The 21,154-nt window shown below is 38.2% G+C and overlaps 1 protein-coding gene across 1 annotated transcript in view; it reads left to right on the top strand.

Moving 5' to 3' along the window:
* The window catches only part of FAM117B (family with sequence similarity 117 member B), an 87,304-nt gene extending 66,675 nt beyond the window's left edge, over window positions 1-20,629 (top strand). The window contains exons 5-8 of the mRNA XM_060016278.1: window positions 5,853-5,996; window positions 7,627-7,852; window positions 10,426-10,546; window positions 16,719-20,629. Of these exons, the coding sequence (XP_059872261.1) occupies window positions 5,853-5,996; window positions 7,627-7,852; window positions 10,426-10,546; window positions 16,719-17,037 (810 nt within the window). The 3' untranslated portion in view covers window positions 17,038-20,629. The remainder of the gene's footprint in view (window positions 1-5,852; window positions 5,997-7,626; window positions 7,853-10,425; window positions 10,547-16,718) is intronic.
* Window positions 20,630-21,154: the final 525 nt, after the last annotated feature.

Genomic DNA, 21,154 nt, shown 5'->3' with positions numbered 1-21,154 from the left:
CTAAGTCATTTGTGAACTGCTTTTTAAAAGATATTCTTCCCACCTTTCATCCATTTCAGCATATAGCTCTCTCTAGGCAAAGACCTAAGGAGACAATATTAGACAGAAAGAACATGATTCAGAATGATTCTGTTAGCTAGTAACTTTTCTTTTTGTTTGTCAATTATCATATAGTAAAATTGACTTTTTTTGGGGGGTTGTCATACAGCTACATGAATTTTAATACATGTATAGATTCATGTAACCATCCACCACAGTCAGGATACTGTGACACAGGATATTGTGTGAGAATAATTCCATCACCACCACTCACCCCAAATTTCCTCATGCTATCCCTTTATACACACACACCACTCCTTAACCTTTGTAATCACTGATTTGTTCTCCATCACTCTAGTGTTAAATCTTTTTGAGAATGTCCTGTGAATGGACTCGTACAGTATGTAATCTTTTGAGACTGTTTTCTATTTTTTTTTTTCTGGTACGTGGGCCTCTTACTGCTGTGGCCTCTCCCGTTGCAGAGCACAGGCTCCGGACGCGCAGGCTCAGCGGCCACGGTTCACGGGCCCAGCCGCTCCGCGGCATGTGGGATCTTCCCAGACCGGGGCACGAACCCACGTCCCCTGCATCGGCAGGCGGACTCCCAACCACTGCGCCACCGGGGAAGCCCGAGACTGTCTTCTTTGACTCAGCAGTAGTGCCTTTGTGATTTATCCAAGTTGTGTATATCAATAGTTTATTCTCTTTTATTGCTGAGGAGTTTTTGGAGATTATGAAGAAAATTGCTATAATCATTTCCTTGCAGAATTTTGCATAAACATTAATTTTCATTTTTCTAGGGAAAATGCTCAGGAATGGGATTGCTTGTTCATATAGTAATTGTATCTTGAACTTAATAGAAACTGTAAAACTTTTCCAGAATGATTGTACCATTGTGCATTCCCAACAGCAGTGTTTGAGTATCTCCTTTGCTCTGCTTTCTCATCAGCGCTTGGTATTGTCAGTATTTTTTATTTTAGCTATTCAAATAGGTGTGTAGTGACATTACATCTTGATATTAATTTGCATTACCCTAGTGAACATCTTTTCATATGGTTATTTGCCATCTGTATATCATGTTTGGTAAAGTGTACGTTCAAATATTTTGCCCATTTTTAAATCAGGCTGTTCGTTTTCTTATTACTGAGTTTTGAGATATCTTTATATATTCTGAATACAAGTCCTTTGTTGACTATGTGAGTTACAAATATTTTTTCCCAGTCTGAATTAGTATTTCATTCTTTTGACAGTGTTGTTCATAGGGCAAAAGTTTTTTTAAAAAGCAATTTTGAAGAAATCGTGTATCATTCTTTTCCTTTTTCCCCAGCTTTATAGAAATATAATTGACACAATAACATTGTGTATTTAAGATATACAGTGTGATGACTTGGTGTATGTATATATTGTGAAATTATTACCACAGTAAGATTAGTTAAGACACCCATCACCTCATGTAGTTACCTGTTTTTTCTTTTCTGGTGAGAACTTTTAAGATCTACTCTCTTAGCAACTTCCAAGTATATAATAATGTGTTGTTAGCTATAGCTACCATGCTGTACATTAGATCCCCAGAACATATTCATCTTGTAATTGGAAGTTTGTATTCTTAACTGTCTTTACCCATTTCCTCCACCCATCTGCCCCTGGCAACCACCAATCTACTTCTGTTTCTATGAGTTTGGTTTACTTTTATTTTTATTTAAAAAATTTTTTAATTTATTTTTTGAGTTTGTGTTTTTTTTTTAGATTCCTCATATAAGTGAGAACATACAGTATACAGTATTTGTCTGTCTGACTTATTTCACTTAGCATAATGCTCTCAAGGTCCATCCATGTTGTCGCAAATGGCAGGATTTCTTTCATGGCTGAATAATATTTCATCGTTTATGTGTGTTCCACATTTTCTTTATCCATTCATTCATCAACAGACACATAGGTTGTTTCCATGTCATAGTTATTGTAAATATTATAAATGTGGTAATGAACATGGAGGTGCAGATATTCTAAGGAGTAAAAATATTTTGCTGTTCAGTTTGGCAATATGAATCAAAATCCTGAAAATCTTTCTTGCATTTTGAGCCATTAGTCCTTCCAGGATTGTATCTTAAGGAAGTATTTACATATGTGTGCAAATACTCACCTAAGAGGATGTTTATGGCAGCATTTTTTTTTTGTTTTCTTTTTTTATTTTTGGCTGGGCCGTGTGGCTTGTGACCTGGGATTGAACCCAAGCCGTCGGCAGTGAAAGTGCAGAGTCCTAACCACTGGACCACCAGGGAATTGCCAGTATTTTTTCTGAATAGTGAAAAATTGGAAACTATTTGGCCAATAACAGGACACTGACTTCTTCATACACTTATACAATGAAATACTATGCAGCTATAAAAATGATTTGGTAAATAAGAGTTTTAAAGCATAGAAAGAAATAGGAATTAGGGAATTGGGAAGTAAAATTAGGGAAATAGGAAGTAAAAAAATAAGTTACAAAGCACAAGTTACAATCTATTTCTGGTTAAAAGTGTCTATGCACAGAAGAAAAGGGCTAGATAGAAGGATATTTATCAAATTAGTAACAATCCCATTTATTTTTCTTCAGTGAATACTTATTGCTTTTGCAATAAAGAAAACAATGCCATTTAAAAATAGTGTCTCAGAGTAAAGTTTTTATGGCCATATTCAAGTTCTCTCAAACTACTGTATCTCAGGATTATGTTTAAGTAGTCTCTTTAGAGTGTTGAAAACTAAAAATGAAGAATAAAACTAAGGGTGAGTGTATCAGTCAGCATGGGCTACCATAGTGAAATACCATAAGCTCGAGTGGCTTAAACAACAGAAATTAATTTACTCATGGCTCTGGAGACTGGAAGTCCAAGATCAAGGTGTCAGCAGGGTTAGTGTCTGGTGTGAGATGTCCCCTTGGGCTGCAGTTGGCTGCCCTCTCATGTGTTCAGATGGCCTTTCCTTGGTGCATGTGTGTGGAGGGGGAGAGGAAGAAGAGCACAAGTGAGTGAGCTCTCCCGTGTCTTTTCTTACAAGGACACCAATTCTGTTGAATCAGGGCCCCATTCTTACGACCTCATTTAATCTTAATTACTTCCTTACAGCCCCCATCTCCAAATATAGCCACATTGGGCGTCAGGGCTTCAATATGTGAATTTTAGGGGGATACAGATATTCAATTCGTAACACCAGCCTTGTCGAATAAGCATCATGTCTGTTCTAGATTCTGTTAGGCAGTGGCAATAAGGAGATGAGTAAGACATAGTTTCTCCTCTCAGGTTGGTTGTAGAAAAATAATCTAAAAGAAAAATATATCACCTGAGATTCCTCTACCCAAGTATAGCTTTTTACTCTAGACATTTTGGAAGAATAGTCTTTTTGTGTGTGTGAAATATAAATGTGTGTGTGTTGCATTTGTATATATTGGCTTTTGGTCAGATAAACTTTCAGAGATAAAGGAAGAGTGTTCTTTAACTCCACTTTTGTGAAATATTTGGGATAGATGAGACTTTGTTCCAATAGGTAGAACAGAAAATGCTGAGAAATTAGTTGCTTTTTTTCCCCTGAACATAGTATTTGTGCTTTGGGTTTTTTTTTTTATTTTTATTGGAGTATAGTTGATTTATTCTATTGTATTAGTTTCAGGTGTACAGCAAGTGAATCAGTTATACGTATACATATATCCACTCTTTTTTTTTCAGATTCTTTTCCCATATAGGCAGTATTTATGTTTTTATTTGAAGAAAGAGGGAATCAAAAGAAATATGAGAGCTAAACCTTTGAAGACCTATATGAATAGTTTTAATCAAGTTTTACTCCCATGATTTTCTGTTTGTAAATTTGCAAAATAATTCTCTCATTCACCTTTTAAAAATCTCATTGTTCTTATAGGCCACTCTTTGTTACTTGGAATTTATAGTTTAGCTGACGCGAGCTGATGTGAAATTTAAATTTTGTTAAGTATAGAGTGTCATTGAGTTCAGGTTTTATTTTCCAACCAGTACTTGATCTGTGATGCTGTTGTGCTTTAGCCACCTGCCAAGTTGGGTGGAGAGTTGTTACCACTCATGGAATCTGAAGGCGTCTAACCAGGACAAGTTTTCAGAGAAAAGGAAGTAGACCAAGAGAATAGACATATGGCCTTGATTTCATGGCAAAGACATGGCAAAGATTTCCTCAACAAACAATTTTGGAAATGGTATATCAGTGCCCCAAAGATCTACCATGTAGAGAATGACTCAAAGATGTGGACTTGAAAAAAATTTAATTATATAAATTTTCTCTATAAAACACTATAGAATATCTAAACTTAAGATTTGTCATATTCCTTCCTTTGATAGTGGATATTGAGACTAGAAGATGGGACAGAAAGAAGGGAGATGGAAGTGAAAAGGAAATAAGTAATATGAGAAGCTTGAGGGTATGGGGAGAAGACTGGGGAAAAGAAGGATTGAAAAGCGGGAAAGTTAGAAGATTCCATATGTAGAAGAAAATAAATGGTACTTGAAAAAATTTATGGAAAGAGAAGAATAAAATAGGGAAAACACAAATACATAATAGGGAAAACACAAAATAAAAATTGTAGCTGTTGTTCACTGAGGATCCATCCGTTCTGGGCCAGGCACTGCACCCCTGTCCTCTCGTTTCATTCTCAGAACCACTCTCTGAGGTGGAGTGCTGTGTTCTCATATTACACGTGAGGAAGGTGAGACTCGGGGCCCAACATAACTAAGCAATGAAGAAGTGCTGCCTCAGCACTCCAGATTGAAGCTTTCCCTTTGATTTCCCTTTGACTTTTTTTCTAACAAATGTCTTGCTTTGGTTTCCCAGGATTTTTGTGTTGTGCTTTTCTCTCTCTCTCTCTTTTTTTTAATTACAAAGGTGTGCAGGAATAAAAAAGGAGAAATACAGGTTTAACATTAAGTTCTGTGTCAGACAACAAGGTTATCGAATGAAACTAGTGGTAACTGATTAGAGGCCCTGTTACTACCTTTGTTTCCTTGCTTCCACTTTTCTCTGAGAGGGAGGTTTTCCAAAGAAACCTCCCTAAATGAAGGATGAATTAATCACATTTCTTTACCAGACAGCAGGACAATACAAGATGATCTTCTGGCACACTGTTGCTATGAACTTTGGCAGATACCTCGCAATTCTCGTTTCATATTTTATTTTGAGTATTTGTCAGGAAACCAAGTGACATCCTGTAATATAATCAGATATTTCTTTTCAAAAGTAATACTGTGCCAGTGGGAAATTTAAAAAAAAAAATTATATAGGCTTTGGAGCAAAACATATTAATATCATTACAATGACAGTACAAATAAATTTCACAGGGAAGTTATTCTGTAATCTTGCTACTGTGTATGGACTTTGGAAGTGATTTTATTTTTCCACCAAAATATTTTTTCTTTTTTTTTGATAAATTACTGTTTGTTGTTTATTTCCTGGAATATATATAATTATGGCACTAGAGGACTTTAAAGTTATGTTCTGAAACCTGAACTCTGTTATAAAGGAATATCTGAGGTTAACATTCTTTTAGTATTTTCCTTTATCTCTGTACACTTTATAGTCCCTCATAGATGTGAATAAACTTCTGAAATTCTCCCTTGATTGTCTGGGGTTTTGGCTTTAAATTATATTTCATGTATACCAAGGAGCAGGTTTGGTTTTTCACAGTTTTTGTGAGGCCTATACATTTTATTTTGATTTATTTTAGAGTTAACCATGTCAAATGGAAGTATGCTTCCATCTAGAGAACTTAAAGGTAGTATTAAGTGTATCTTCTCCCGCCTCCACCACTTTTTCTTAAGGCTCCTGTTCCAAAGAGTGCACTTATTCCAGTAATTCCCATCACCAAATCAACAGGCTCCCGGTTCCGGAATAGTGTGGAAGGATTGAATCAGGAGATTGAAATAATAATTAAAGAGACTGGGGAAAAGGAAGAACAACTTATAGTAAGTACTCTTGTATCTTAAAATCATTCATACATTAACTTTTCTAATTATTAAGAAAATTCACAGTTTTGGTTTCTGTATTTACATGGGTTTCTTCCTTGTTGAGAATGAAAATTTTCTCTTTTGAAAAACTTTGACCTTTGCAAGTGAATGAAAAGTTCTCATTTCTTTGCATCTCATAGAAGCAACTGATGTGACTTAAATTTGGATCCTTGAACAGAAACTTTTTTTTTTTTTTCAGAAACTATTTTTTGTTTTTCTGTATTTAAAAACCCCTAGACAGGTGATATGCTTCTTATTGGCTATAACTCTATTTAACAGAAGTTTAGCTTATGAGTTTGTTGGGGAGGGAGGGATATGACATGGAATACTTTCTAAAGTATGAATCTACCTCTTGCTTATGTTAGTTACTGTTTGGTTGACTGTATCATCGAAGCACAGTTCTGCTTACCTATAATACACATAAGGATGTGTATTCTATTAACTATGACACACATAAGAGTGGTTCATATATAAGACAGTGATAAAATTTCCTGTTTATATTTAAAACCATGTCACAGTATATTTAAGCTTTCATTCTTCAGTGAAAGAGAAATTGGGGAGTTTAAAGTAGTGTTTTATTGACGCCTAAGATTCTCTCCCTTAAGATTACAGGTTGGTTTAGCTTAGAGAAAACGCAACTGCCCACACCCTCTCCTCCTTCCCTCCTCCACTGAATGACGGGGAAACTTTCTTTGATGTAATAAAGGTAAATGTACCAAAGGTATACAGGGAGCTGGTTTCCCTGCTGAGTGAGTCACACAAGCTTCCCTCTGAGTGTTCTCCTTGATTTCCCTGTATAATTAGCACTGCTGTGATTAAGCTTTCTCTCACTTAGGAAGGTTTCTTTGAAAACCCTGTTCTTGGAGGAAGTGGGCAGGGGTAGAAAGTAGCAGGGCCTGTCATCAACTGTGACTAGTTCACACAATGGATAACCTTTTCTTCTAACGTGGAACCTAGAGTTACACCTAGATTTCTCCTCTTTTATAATGGCCTGTTTTTTTATAATTTTAAAAAGAATAGCACATGATAAGTAATTCAGTGCAGTTCCTTCTTCAGCAAGCACTGACCACTCATGTGCCAGACCCTGAGAATACAGAGGCTCTGTCTGCTGCTCAGTGTCCAGCGGGGGACAGATGAGACAGGGGTGTCCCCACAGAGCAACACAGAGGCTTCTTTCTCGCGAGACCTGATGAGAGGGTTTCTGACTTTTGAGTCTTCTGGAACAACAGGGGAAGGGTGACGTTAGGTGCATTTCAAAATCAATGACAGGGACTTCCCTGGCGGTCTAGTGGTTAAGACTTCGTGCTTCCACTGCAGGGGGCGCAGGTTCAATCCCTGGTCGGGGAAGTAAGATCCCACGGGCCATGCGGCATGGTCAAAAAATTAAAAAAAATAAATAAAAAAATCCAAAAAGTTCCAAAATCCAAAACTTGAATTTGCCACACACCAGCAACTATTTACATAGCATTTGCATTGTATTAGGGTATATAAGAAACCTAGAGATGATTTAAAGTATACAGGAGGATGTGCATAGGTTATATGCAAAATCAATGACAAAAATACTTACGTTTTTAAAATTTCATAACAGCCACAAGATATTCCAGACGGCCATCGTGCACCTCCGCCCCTTGTGCAGAGAAGCAGCAGCACGCGCAGCATCGACACGCAGACCCCCGGCGGGGCAGAGCGGGGGAGCAACAGCAGCAGCCGCTCCCAGTCTGTGTCCCCCACGTCCTTCCTCACTATCTCCAACGAGGGGAGCGAGGAGAGCCCTTGTTCGGCTGATGACCTGCTTGTTGATCCCAGGGATAAAGGTACAGTGCAGGAGGAGTTTGAATACCACCTGTTGTATTCTGTTCATTTTCTAGCAGAGCACACACACCTAGGGCTACTAAGATAATTACTTTGAGATGTGTTCAAAACATAGATTTAAAAAAATTGGAGTACAAAACAGTAGGTTTTACTGTGGTGCTCAGGTGATGGTCTAGTTGGGTAGGTTTATGGGCTTTTGTTTGTACCTTTTTTTTTTCCTTTTTTGCACTTACTAATACAAGTTCCTTATTAGTGAGAGACATTCTTTTTGGTATAAATGAGATAAACATTTGTCCTGATAAGCATTTGTTCTCTATCACCTTAGTTGTCATGTTTTTACAATCTTACTACTTTTTAATTGAATGTGAAACCTTCAAGTTACAGTAGTGTGTTTTAGGATCTGTATTTGTGATACTTCTTTTTTTTTTTTTTTTTTTTCTGCGGTACGCGGGCCTCTCACTGTTGTGGCCTCTCCCGTTGCAGAGCACAGGCTCGGACGCGCAGGCTCAGTGGCCATGGCTCACGGGCCTAGCCACTCCGCGGCATGTAGGATATTCCCGGACCGGGGCATGAACCCGTGTCCCCTGCATCGGCAGGTGGACTCTCAACCAGTGCGCCACCAGGGAAGCCCTGTGATATTTCTAACAAGAATTAAGCTGACTTATATCAATGCAAGATGAGTATTCCAGGCAAGCCTGGAGTAAAAGGTGGTGGTGGTGGGCTACTTACAGTATTAAACCACTTGCCCGACTCAGAAAGTAATTGGAGACATAGCACTTTGCATATTAGTTACTAATAATATTCTTACCTTTTAAAACAAATAGGGTCTTTCATCTCTCTGTATCAGGGCAGTGTTTTTTTAGCCTAATCATAGTTATTATTACATGAACTTGAGAGCAATAATAAGATATTTATTATTAAATACATTCTACAGCTTAGTTTAGTAGTCATTCATTTAGAACTTTCTACTTGCAATGTGTTGAATGTCCTGAAATGTTCCATGTCCAATGACAACTGTTCATTTACTGCCAGTCATCTAAAGTACTTAGACTGTAGCAAGTACAGAGGACATAAGATTTTCTGAAGAAGTCACTTCAGACAGTGGGCACTTGTAAAATTTTATTATTTGGACCCTTTTTTGTCATCTTCTAGGTTAAATAAAACATGGCTATTCCAGACCAACACCCCAGACCAATTAAATCACAACCCCTGGGGACAGGACACAGGCACTAGGCGTTTTTGGTGCCCCCAGGTGATTCACCTGCACAGAAGTTTGACACCCACTGAACTAAATCCTTTGATTGGGCCATGTGTTTCTTGTCAGGAGTCGCCATAATTACTTCTGATACTTATTGTGAAGATTAAAAGGGATAGTGAGGGCTCCCCTGGTGGCGCAGTGGTTGAGAGTCCACCTGCCGATGCAGGGGACACGGGTTCGTGTCCCGGTCTGGGAAGGTCCCACATGCCGCGGAGCCTGTGCGTCTGGAGCCTGTGCTCCGCAATGGGAGAGGCCACAACAGTGAGAGACCCGCGTACCGCAAAAAAAAAAACAAAAACAAAACAAAAAAAAAACGGGGATAGTGAATGCAGCCCCTGGTACTTAGCGCTCAATCAGATGTACCCCTCTCCTCACAAACTAAACCATGGCTATTGTAATCTGTCCCTTGATTTCCCATACTTTCTACTTTTACTTCAATAACATATAGGAACTCCATAAGTTTTATGTCCTGCTGTATTTGACTTTAGGAGACTAGTGACTGGTTAGCTCCTCTGATTTCTTTTATGAGAAAGGGCTACAGTGCTATATTGCCAGCAAGGAATTGTAGTTTAGTTGGCACAGTCAGACTCTACATTTAGGACACTTAGGGAACATGTCTAGAATTTCAAGTTAATATAATAGGAACTGAGGACATCAGCACTGGACGGGAATACCAGAGTCAAGAAGTGTTCCCTTTGGTAGGGTTAATTTAGAAAGATTTCAAAAACTTTGAGCCAGACTTTGAAGGAGGTTTGGGAAAATGTATGGAGAAGGACCTCTTAGGTATAGAGAAGTTTGTAGGCAAAAGAAAGTCTTCGGCATATAGTGTGCATATGGATCTGACCACCTGTAGCAGAGACTGTGGCCAGAGGCACAGAGAAATCAAATAGAGCGATTCTGAGGGGCAGACCAAGAGTGAATGATACACAACCAGTGAAGAACCATTTCAATTACTTGTCCTGGGAAGAATGGAAGTGGCATTTGAGCCCAATATGCTGTGTACAGAATAGAAATATGGCAGTGTTCAGTGCTGAGGAGTAAGTGATGGTAGGTTAAATAATAACCTACCTAGGCTGTGGTGATGGTAAGTAGAAGAAAAATAAAAATCTCTTACTTGTTTATGCATTTATTTAACAAACATTATCTCCTCTTTACCAGGAATTGTGTTAGGTAGTGGGGTGATGTGGATGAATGCAGCACTATTCCTTACCCTCAGTTGTTCATGGTGTAGGGGGAGGCCAAGAACAATCCAATACAGTATGACTCCACACGTATGTGCTAGTGTTTCTCAGTAATCCAGCATGTCGTTTCTTGCAGATAATGGGAACAACTCTCCTTTGCCCAAATATGCAACCTCACCAAAACCTAACAACAGTTACATGTTCAAAAGGGAACCTCCTGAGGGCTGTGAGAGGGTCAAAGTCTTTGAGGAATGCTCGTAAGTATCCCCCATCATCCCTCCCCCCAAAAAACTTTTATTATGAGAATTTCAAATAGGCTGAAGAACAGTACGGTGACCACCCATAGATCCACCGCTAGATCCTATAGTTAACATTTTGCTTAGTTTTTGCTGAACTGTTTGAAAGTAAGTTGCAGACATGACATTTAACCTCAAATGCAGTTTAATATTCATTTCCTAAAAGTAACCACGGTAAAAGTAACCACGCCTACATAACCACAATACCCTTGTCATACCAAAGAAAATTACAGTTATGCTTAATATGAACTAATATCCGGTTGTTATTCACGTTTCCTCAGTTGTCCCCAACGTATCACCCGTGGTTAGTTTTGAACCTGTAAACAGTCAGCTCCACACATTGAATTTAGCATTGTATTTATTCAAGGTAAACCACGGATCTCAACGCAGGGTGGGTTTCCTTCTTTCAAGGATCAAATTCCCTCCAGTTTTTAACTACTTATAGTCTCTAGTTCTCTAAACAAATAAAAAAAATATTTTCCTGCCAACGTGGGGAAGAGAATCCTATTACTTTGCAGAAACATGTTCCTGTGATGAAGATCACGGAAGAAGCAGAATTTTAAACCGTGTCTGGTACCCTTGGTATGCGATCTTCTGTGCTCATATATTTCTGTTGGCTAGTACTCTAGTCAGGTACTCATAGTTGTAGACTCAGAGTCTGCTCAGCAAGTATTGCAGCTTTGTGTTTTCAGTAGCTATGCCCCCTTGCTTTGGAAGTGGTGGCTACAGGGTTGCAGGTATGTATGAAACTGAGCAAATTAGCTGATGAACATTATTTGAGGAGAGGATGATGGTACTTATATAAACCTCACCTTCCAATCTCACTATCGCTGCAAGTCTAAAAGCCATCCTCTGGCTTTTTCTCACTATGAAACCAAACCTACAATGTGGAGATTGTCCAGCCTTGTCTGAATCACATAATGTATCTTTTTCTTCCATCATGAACATCCTAGAATCATTTTGAAATATGGCATCCTTTTGTTCCTCTCTGTTCCCCCTCCGTCAGTGCTTCCTTTAATCTAAATTCTGAGTAATTTTGCCACACAAAGAGCATTGTTTTTTAATCCCTTCACCTTCTCTACTAGGAGATCCCAGCTGTCAGTCTCCTATCTGCTTTTGTGACAGTAATTGAAAACTCCATTTTAGCAACTGCTTATTTTTTTCACCATGTAAGTCTAAAAACTTGACTGGTGCCAGAGAGTTTAAGCAGTATTTCTCCACGTGCATAGAATCCCTGCATCATAATCATCTGGGTTATTAGTTAAAACTGCAGGTTCCCAGGTCCCATCCCAGGCCTAATGAGTAAAAATATGGACGTAGGTAGGACCTAGATTATACACCTTTAACAAACCTCATAGGATTTTATGCTTGACTTGAAAATGCTGGCTTAGACCTTTTCATGAGAGTTCTTAAGAAATGGAGTCATTCTTTTAAGTAAAAATCAAATGGTCCACATGGAACCTTATGGAGTTGAAATCTTTGATTGACGTATGGGTAATTCAGATGTGCCTAAGTGCAGAGAAATGGCTGATGGACTTAAAAAGCAGTTTGAATTTCTGTGTAAATGACTTTGAGTGAATATTGGTTGTGTGGGTTGGTGTCCTGTGGTATCTGCCTTAGACTGTTACATTTGGAAAATTTCTCAATAACTGAACTATATTCATACAACAAACAAATGTTATTTGTTTCTAAAGGGAAGGAAGAAAGGATGGGGTGTGTGTGTGGATGGATAGATAGATCAAAGAAACATAAGGTAAACCCTGACATATAAAATGTTTTATGGTACATCCATCTGTTATTAGAAGGTAAACCTAGTCTTTTTTAAATGCACATAGTTTATTATAAATTTTACTGATATAAAGGATGTGTAGCACATGGAAATCTATTCATTTTTAAATATCTTAATTATATTCCAAAAAGAAGTTAACAGCAGTAACCCAATAGTGGATTTCTTAGAGGTAATTTTAACCTATCAATAAAACAAGTTACTCAAAGTCTAAAAACTGGTTTCTTTTGCCCCAGTTATGTCATAATTAGAGTAAAGCTGGATGCACTAGCATTAAAGCAAGGGTAGATTATTGGTCCTAATTTTTTTTTTTTTACTGTACGCGGGCCTCTCACTGTTGTGGCCTCTCCCGTTGCAGAGCACAGGCTCCAGACGCGCAGGCTCAGCGGCCATGGCTCATGGGCCCAGCCGCTCCGCGGCATGTGGGATCTTCCCGGACCGGGGCACGCACCCGTGTCCCATGCATCGGCAGGTGGATTCTCAACCACTGCGCCACCAGGGAAGCCCCTGGTCCTAATTTTTAAATTTTATCTTAATCATTCTTTAAAGTATACTTTTCTCTCCAAGTCTTAATTTTGGTTTAAAGATAATAACTCTGACCTGAACCAGGGGTTGGAGTCAGTGAGAGGTTGATCTCTGGTTTTTAGAAATGTATGTTTATTTACCTGAAAGAAAACAGGTAGTTGGATTTGGGCCCAGAAAGGGCAAGACCAGATTTTGCATTTCTTTTTTTTTTTTGGATACAGCACAGACCATAGCCATGCCAGTTGCACTTAGCAAGTCCTTTTTTATTTTATAGCTAATATGGCACCAGAGGCATAGTCTTTTATTTATTTTATTTTATTTATTTTTGGCTGCGTCAGGTCTTAGTTGTGGCATGCAGGATCTTCATTGTGGCATGTGGGATCTTTCATTGTGGCACAAGGGCTTGTTTCTAGTTGTGGAGTGGGGGCTCCAGAGCACGCGGGCTCAGTAGTTTGAGGCACATGGGCTTAGTTGCCCCACGGCACGTGGGATCTTAGTTCCCCGATCAGGGATTGAACCCGCGTCCCCTGCATTGGAAGGCGGATTCTTTACCACTGGACCACCAGGGAAGTCCCAGCAAGTCCTTTTTAATGAAGTCACATATGCTGTTTCCTGATCCCAGTTAATGAACTCCTTGACCTTAGTTACCTTAGATTCCTAGATATTTTGGCTCCTTTTCAGTATAGAGATTTTTTAAAAAATATGACATAACCCCTTCTTTTCTTCCTTTCTTTCCATTCCTCCCATTATAAGTAATTTGGAATCACCATTTCTTAGCTACTAATTTATTCCTGAATTTAAAAAGAAAATACATAAGCCTTTAAAAAAATACCAAAGAATTCCTCACATCAGTATGAAAATACCTATAATAATTATCCATCCTGACCATCTGTTTCTCAGAAAGTCAGCGAGCAAGCCGTTATGTTTATTTTGAGATACAATCCTTTTGGACTAACTTCTTAAGGAAAAAGTAAAATATTTAAACTAGTTCTGAGGGTTTCTGTGTACACGTGTGTGTATTGGTTTTTTGATATGTATGGTTCTTAAATTGAAGAAAACTTTGAAGTAGTATTAGTACCTGCAGTTTCTAGTAGCATAAGTATAATACTGGTCATACACCCCAGGGGTGGGTAACGAGTTTCTTGGGGAATCTGCTCCTCAAAGTTAAATGGAGTGAAACATGATTCCTTTTGGTGGGTTGGGGTCATGACTGGAGGAGAGGTGGTGATGTTTTTTTGTTGTTGTTTTTGTTTTTGTTTTTTTACTGTTAGTGTTCTGTTTCTTGATCTGGGTGCCAGTTAGACAAGTTGTTATTGTTTACGTTATTTTGTGTGAGATCTGTCATAAGTCTGTTTTCGTAAAAGCAGAAAGGAAGTTAAACTGATTTTAGATTCTGTCATTAAAAAATGTCCAAGTCAGAAGTTTGTATCTCAGAAATGTGTGGTTTCATCTTCAAGATCCATTAGCAGCCATGTGTCTTAAGTGATTTTTAAGACAATTTTGTCTTTTTAATAAGATAACCTCAAACAATAAATAAATTAATTAAAAATCTAGGCCTCATTTAGAGGAGGCTATAAAAATTGATTAGCCCTTTTTTTCCTAATATAAGAAGGAAAGCTATCTTTAATAATTCTTCAAAAGAAAATACAAGCATTATTTAATTATGGAAACATAATCTCAGACTTCCCTGCTGGCGCAGTGGTTAAGAATCCCCCTGCCAGTTCAGGGGACACGGGTTCAAGCCCTGGTCCAGGAAGATCCCATGTGCCGCGGAGCAGCTAAGCCTGTGTACCACAACTACTGAGCCGGTGCTCTAGAGCCCACGAGCCACAACTACTGAGCCCATGTGCCACAACTACTGAAGCCCATGCACCTAGAGCCTGTGCTCTGCAACAGAAGCCACCGCAGTGAGAAGCCCGTGCTCAGCAACAGACTCAACACAGCCAAAAATAAATAAATGAATAAATAAATTTATTTAAAAGAAAAAGAAACATGGGGCTTCCCTGGTGGCGCAGTGGTTGGGAGTCCGCCTGCTGATTCAGGGGACACGGGTTCGTGCCCTGGTCCGGGAAGATCCCACATGCCGCGGAGCGGCTGGGCCTGTGAGCCATGGCCGCTGAGCCTGCGCGTCCGGAGCCTGTGCTCCGCAACGGGAGAGGCCACAACAGTGAGAGGCCCGCGTACCGCAAAATAAATAAATAAATAAATAAGAAACATAATCTCAGCTTCCTATCTTCTTTAAGGAATTGAAATCCATGCTGTCAGTAAAAACGGGTGTGTGTGCTCTTCTTATCATAATATATCCAAATACACATGTGGCCCTAGATGTACTCAAGTATTAAGTTTCCATTGTATCCAAGAAAGAACAATACACAAGAAAAACAAATTTAAACAATGTAATTTTTTTCTTTTTAAATTATTATACTTGCCAAAGCTATCCATGGGTAGTATTCACTATTAATCAATAAAATATACCCACCCAAACCAAAATATGCCCACCCAAAAATGTTGTACTTGGAACTTTTTTTTTTTTTGCACCTACTCCCCAGGTCTGTTGTTTATTCATTCTTTCAAACCCAGTTCAGATGTTACTTCCTCTAGAAGCTACCTTCCTACCAAACTCCCCCTCTTTCTCTGTGCCACAGGTTATCCACTCCCTTGTTCTACCCCTAAACCTTTTACAAACCATTTTTATCACATCTGTCAGTCCCGCTAGCGGGGGTTCTCAAGCTTTTTTGTGCTATGGACACCTCTGGCAGTCCAGTAAAGCTTATGGATCCTTTGAAGTAATTCGTAGCTTCTCTGAATAATGTTTTAAAAACAAATTAAAGATTAGAAAGGAGACTAATGATATTGAAATACAGTCTGTCTCCAGTACCTCCCTCTTCCCAAGAACTACATGTTTATCTCCTTGTAGTTCATTTCGTCTTTGGGTCTCCAGAATCTAGTGCAGACTTGGCACATTTGGATTTTTTTTTTTTTCATTTCATTAGGAGAGATGAGAACCATACTTTGTCATATCGTATTACCTCTTCCCACCTGAATCTTGATTTATTTAGTTTCTTCCACTTGAATTTCTTTTTAATTTTGTGTCACTTCCATGTTACGTTAATTTTTTATATTTTCAGGGAATACCATTAACACTCGTATCCTTTTGCAACTCTTTGGGTTAATTTGCAGGAGCAACTAGGGACAGGGAAGGATTTGGCGTCAATAAAAACTTTCAGAACAGAGGACTGTCATTAGTTTTATTTTGATTTTACATTTATGTTACGTTATTCAGAAAACCATCATGGCTATTAACTTAGAGAATTGTTTCAAAGAGATTTTTAAGCGCACTTGGAGAACTCATGCCCACCGAAGTTTAGTCACGCAGTGGTGGAACTCAGTAAAAGATAGACAATATATGTCATTAATTTCCTTGCCTTTTCCCTTCAAAATAGTGCAGACTTTGGAAAAATCATAGTGGAACATATTTTTGTCTTTAAACAGCTAGAATATCTTTTGCTTTAGGAAATTCTTTATTCAAATTGGCTATCTTAGATCTTCACTTAGATGTCTGAGCATCATCCTATGTGGTGCCCGGGGCTCGCCAGGGAACTGAAAGCGCAACAAAATCTGGTGTCCTTCCAGCATTCTGAGATAAATAATTTGAATCATGTGTCCTTGGTCAATAGCATTTGAAGCTTTGGACATAGCTTGAGTTTTGTTTTCCTTTTTTGTGTCTGTAAGTTATTACTTTTTAAAAAAAAAAAAAAAGAAAGAAAAGAACTTCTGATGTTCTGTGACTTAAAAGTATTGGGTTGTTTATTCTATGTCTAGGCCAAAACAACTTCACGAAATCCCGGCCTTTTACTGCCCTGACAAAAACAAGGTGAATTTCATTCCTAAAAGCGGCTCTGCTTTCTGCCTCGTCAGCATCCTTAAACCACTCCTCCCCACACCAGATCTTACCCTCAAGGGCTCTGGCCACAGTCTGACAGTCACCACTGGCATGACAACCACTCTTCTGCAGCCTATTGCTGTGGCCTCCCTGTCTACAAACACAGAGCAAGAGCGAGTCTCTCGAGGAACGAGTACAGTCCCGCCACCAGCCTCTCTCCTCCCACCACCAGAACCCATTGAGGAAGCTGAAGGATAGGTCCCAGTGCTGTGAGGCCACTGTTCTGGTCAACTGAGAATCTCCTCGATCCCTTGGCAGCGATGGCATCGTGCGCTCCCAGTTGGCTGTGTCGTGCTCCAGCATTTCCACGCTGACGTGTCACAGTGCGGCTTCTGGAAGAAAGCAGCCCCTCTGATGGCTCTGCTCACTCCTGAAGGCCAGCCCTCAGTGCTTAGCCTGCTTTTTCTTAAAGCACCGGTTGAAAGAAGAAAAAGGTTTCATTCTTTCCTTTTGGAGGGCTGATATCACATTGTTTTTTGCTTTCAAATTAGACTTCTTTGAAAAAAACAAATAAAAAACTGATCCCTGCAAACATGATTCTTGAAGGGAGACGTGAATGATGCTGCAAGAACCATCTTTTATATGAAAATGACTATTTTATAATACCAATGTTACGTTTTCTGAAAACATAGCAAACAGGATGTTCAGACGATTCTTTGGCCTCTGTTTCTTGTTTCCCTTTCTAGGTGTGTGCTTTTCTCAGCTGTTTTCAGCTTTGGGACCAAAGGGATTGTTGACATTTTCCTAGCAATCTTAATCTCATGACTGTGTTCTTCTCCCAAACAAGAATTGATAGGTAAATGCATTGAACAAGTATATATAAAAGAGATAAAAAAGCAATATTAGTACATTATGTGATTTATGTTTTTTGATGTCAGATGTTTGTGCTTTGGGTGAAATACTTGTAAAACTGCTCTTTTCCTCACTACTCCTGTACACATTTCACCATGTGGTCAGAAAAATTATAATCTGGAGACAAGTGCTTTAATATGTTCTCACCCATCATTGGAACTTGGTTTAAAAGTCAGTGAGCCAAAAGGAAACTAACTACCCAGTGTCGACTGCTAGCTAGGAGTAAGGAGCCCCTTGGGTTTTCTGCTCAATATTTATCACATGATCTCCTTTCTTTCCCACAGGTGTCGTTCTACCTTTAACCGTCACTGTATCATAGCCCCACGAGATCCTAAAATGGCTGTGCATGGATTTCCTCCTTTGCTTTTGTGATGTTGTTGTCTTGTGGATTTGGTCAGGGTTAGTAGTTTGCCAGGAGTGTAATCCGTTGAATAGCAATCCTTAGTCACAATCTTGCGACTGACGTTTCCTTTATGGTGGTTGGCACTGAGATATGTTGCCTATAGGTTTTGCTAGTTTTCCCTCCAGCATTCCACACGGTGGGGAAAACAGGCAAGGAGAGCTTTGGAGCATAAAGAACAGGAACCTTTGAAGAATCCACATGGTTTTGGATTTAGGCTCATCCTAATACAGTCACTGCCAGTATCACATGACAGCAGTATTTCATGTCTGGGTATGTGGTAGTGAAATTGAGGAGCAGCTCTTTTTGAAAAGTTATAGCAAACTGTTGATAGAAAGCATCCTTCTAAGATCTTCACAAACTACCTTATGATGCAATAATTTAATGTTCCTATACATATTATAGGGAGAAAACAAATACTTGTAAAAGGGATATAGTTTAGAAGGTTAATATGTCAGTATGTCCAGATATATCCCATCAAAGAAAAGCTAGTGGTAGCAATAAATCTTCTGAAAGGACTTCTTATACTCATGTACCTTTAAAACATCGAAGTAATTAAAAATTTTGCCCTGTTAAGTTGAAAACAGAGATGTAGTTAGGCAAATTAGATAAACTCAAACGTTTGAATAAGTCTGTCAGGTTTCAGTTGGTGGCATTGATGAATTTTGGTACCCTTTCTGTCCAAAACTAATTTTCCTGAAATTAGTACATTGTGGCTTCTAAATCAGGAAAAGCTAAGTTATTCAAAGTCTAAATGTTCTGGTCAGTAGGTCCTTTGAGAACCTTGATTCTTTGCCTCTATGTACCATTTCACCACTGAGAACTGCTCTGTCAGAAGTACAAAAGAAAGGTAAAGCTGAAATCGGGTGAGTTGGTATCGATGGTAGGAAGTTAAAAAATAAGGTTTCAGAAAAATCCAAAATCAGTTTTTGGATTACCTGAATTCTGTTAATTCTGTGTTCTTTTCCTTGCCTTACACTTACTTCCCTCTCCATCTGTACATGTCACAAGGTGTTTCAAAACTAGAATGCCACTTTGTAAACAGTTTTCCTTCTTACTCTGTTGTGCATGTTTATCTAACTCACGTCTTTCTGTAGAGTTTCATATATCCTTAAACTAAAGTAATTTACAATCAGAATGGGAGAACAAGTTTAAGATAGTATTATTTACGGTCTTAGAGGTGGAACTTTTAATGTCTGGTTGTAAGGAGAAAGTGAATTTGCAGGTAAATGAATTATATGGCAACTAAACATAGTCCTCATGTTTGGGAGAAATAGAGCCTGAGATTTGAGGAGGGGGGGAAGGTACAAGGTATAAAAAACTCTTAACTGCCAGTGCCAAAGGGCTAATTTTTAAGTATCTGAGCTTTATGCAGTCTTGCAAAAATATTGGTCATAGTCTACTTGGCTTTTATGTAACCTTGGTTCACAGGTGGTTGACTTTTTTTAAAAAATGGGTCTACTCTCAATAGAATGCATAACATTGTTTTCTAAAATTACATTCCATAACTATCTTGTTATTCTGTAGAAAACTGTACAGAAGGTAAATAAATTAGAATAGCTTCAATGGGAATATAATTTAAATTTTTAAAAACTTTAAATAAATTTACTTCCATTGTGGTAAAAGAAAGAAATAGATGGCTTGTATATTTCAGCAAAAGAAAGCTATTCTCTGGTTATAAACTTTGTCAGTGTTAAGTTATTTTTACTCTTAAACGGTTTTTTCCTTGCGGTGATAACATGAATTTACGGTTTCTGATCATTACTAAGTCTATATGACTTGTCATGGCTTTTGTGTGCAGTTATGTTTTAAAAATACCTGTTTTGCTTCTTTGATTAATATGGTGAGCATGGATGCCAAAATTATTTTTTAACTAGAGTCTTCATTTTGTTTTAAGTATTTCTTATATTTGTGACAAGCCAAATCAGAGTTTTAGAAGGTGCTATTGTTAACTGTGGAATAACTGGCAACAAGGAAGCCTTTTTCTTTCTTTCTTTCTTTCTTTTTAATGGTTGGCTTTTACTGGAAGAAGGTATTTAAAAAATAGCAGAATTTATAGCTTTCTGTATGTCCAAGATTAAGAGTGGGTTGTCAGAGTTTTCTTTTGTTAAAGGAAATAAAAGAAAAATTGCCACTACTGAATTTACTATTCTAAAGATTCATTCCTTAATGCTTAGAATTTCAGTGTCTCAAGACCAGACCAGTGGACGTGCTGAATTTGCATTAAGAAAGCTAAAACACTTAACTTCGCACTTTAAGGTTTATGTTTTACTCTGCCTAAATTAATGATAAGCAGAGCAGCCCTGAACAATATTTTGTCTATACAATCCTGTTGAAGAATATAATTTATGTTTTTTAAAAGTCTTTATTTTTCATCTCTGTTGAAGCTGTGTAAATCTTTTTAAAATGCAATTTTTAAAGTTTCATTTTTCTAACAAAATTCTCCCAAAAAACAGCATTTCCAATGGTGATAAATATTGTTACTGTGTACTTATGTATTCCCTATACCTGAACACTTGTTGCTGCCTCACAAGAAAATAGAAGTTTTATGTTAAAAATAAAGTCTGTTCTTCTTGAATCTTTTTCTGTGTACTTTTATGAATGTTGCCTCAAATTCAAATTTCTTTCTTTTCAGACATTTCTAGCTTGAAATAACTTTAGTATGTTCTTTTTCACAGATAGAAAAATGAATTTGTGTTTGTGTTAGGTAGCAGGATATAAAATATTGTCAGTTGTTACTTCCTTGCTACCTCCTTAACTTGCTCTTGAACTGAAAGCACCTGATCTTTGTGTTAAGTGCTAAGCAAATGTTAAAATATAAGCAAGCATGCTGAAAGACGTACCTGTTTATAGGTAATTCAGCACTTTACAGGTTGTTAGAGAGTTAGCTGGGGGCAGTCACTTAATTTCATTCTAAAGTACAGATAGAGGAGTTTTTTCCCCCGTTTGTTTTGGTAATTCATTCTTTCTGCTTCCTTTGTGTCGGTGGTTTATAAATGCAAGACAGTTGTTTAGGCTGAAGGGTTTAATCTGTATGAAGCCTGCATGCAGTATAATCATTTA

Source organism: Delphinus delphis, chromosome 7 (assembly GCF_949987515.2).
Source record: "Delphinus delphis chromosome 7, mDelDel1.2, whole genome shotgun sequence".
NCBI classification, from domain to species: domain Eukaryota; kingdom Metazoa; phylum Chordata; class Mammalia; order Artiodactyla; family Delphinidae; genus Delphinus; species Delphinus delphis.
The sequence above is the reverse complement of the archived record's forward strand: the minus strand, read 5'-3'. Positions and strand labels throughout refer to the sequence as shown.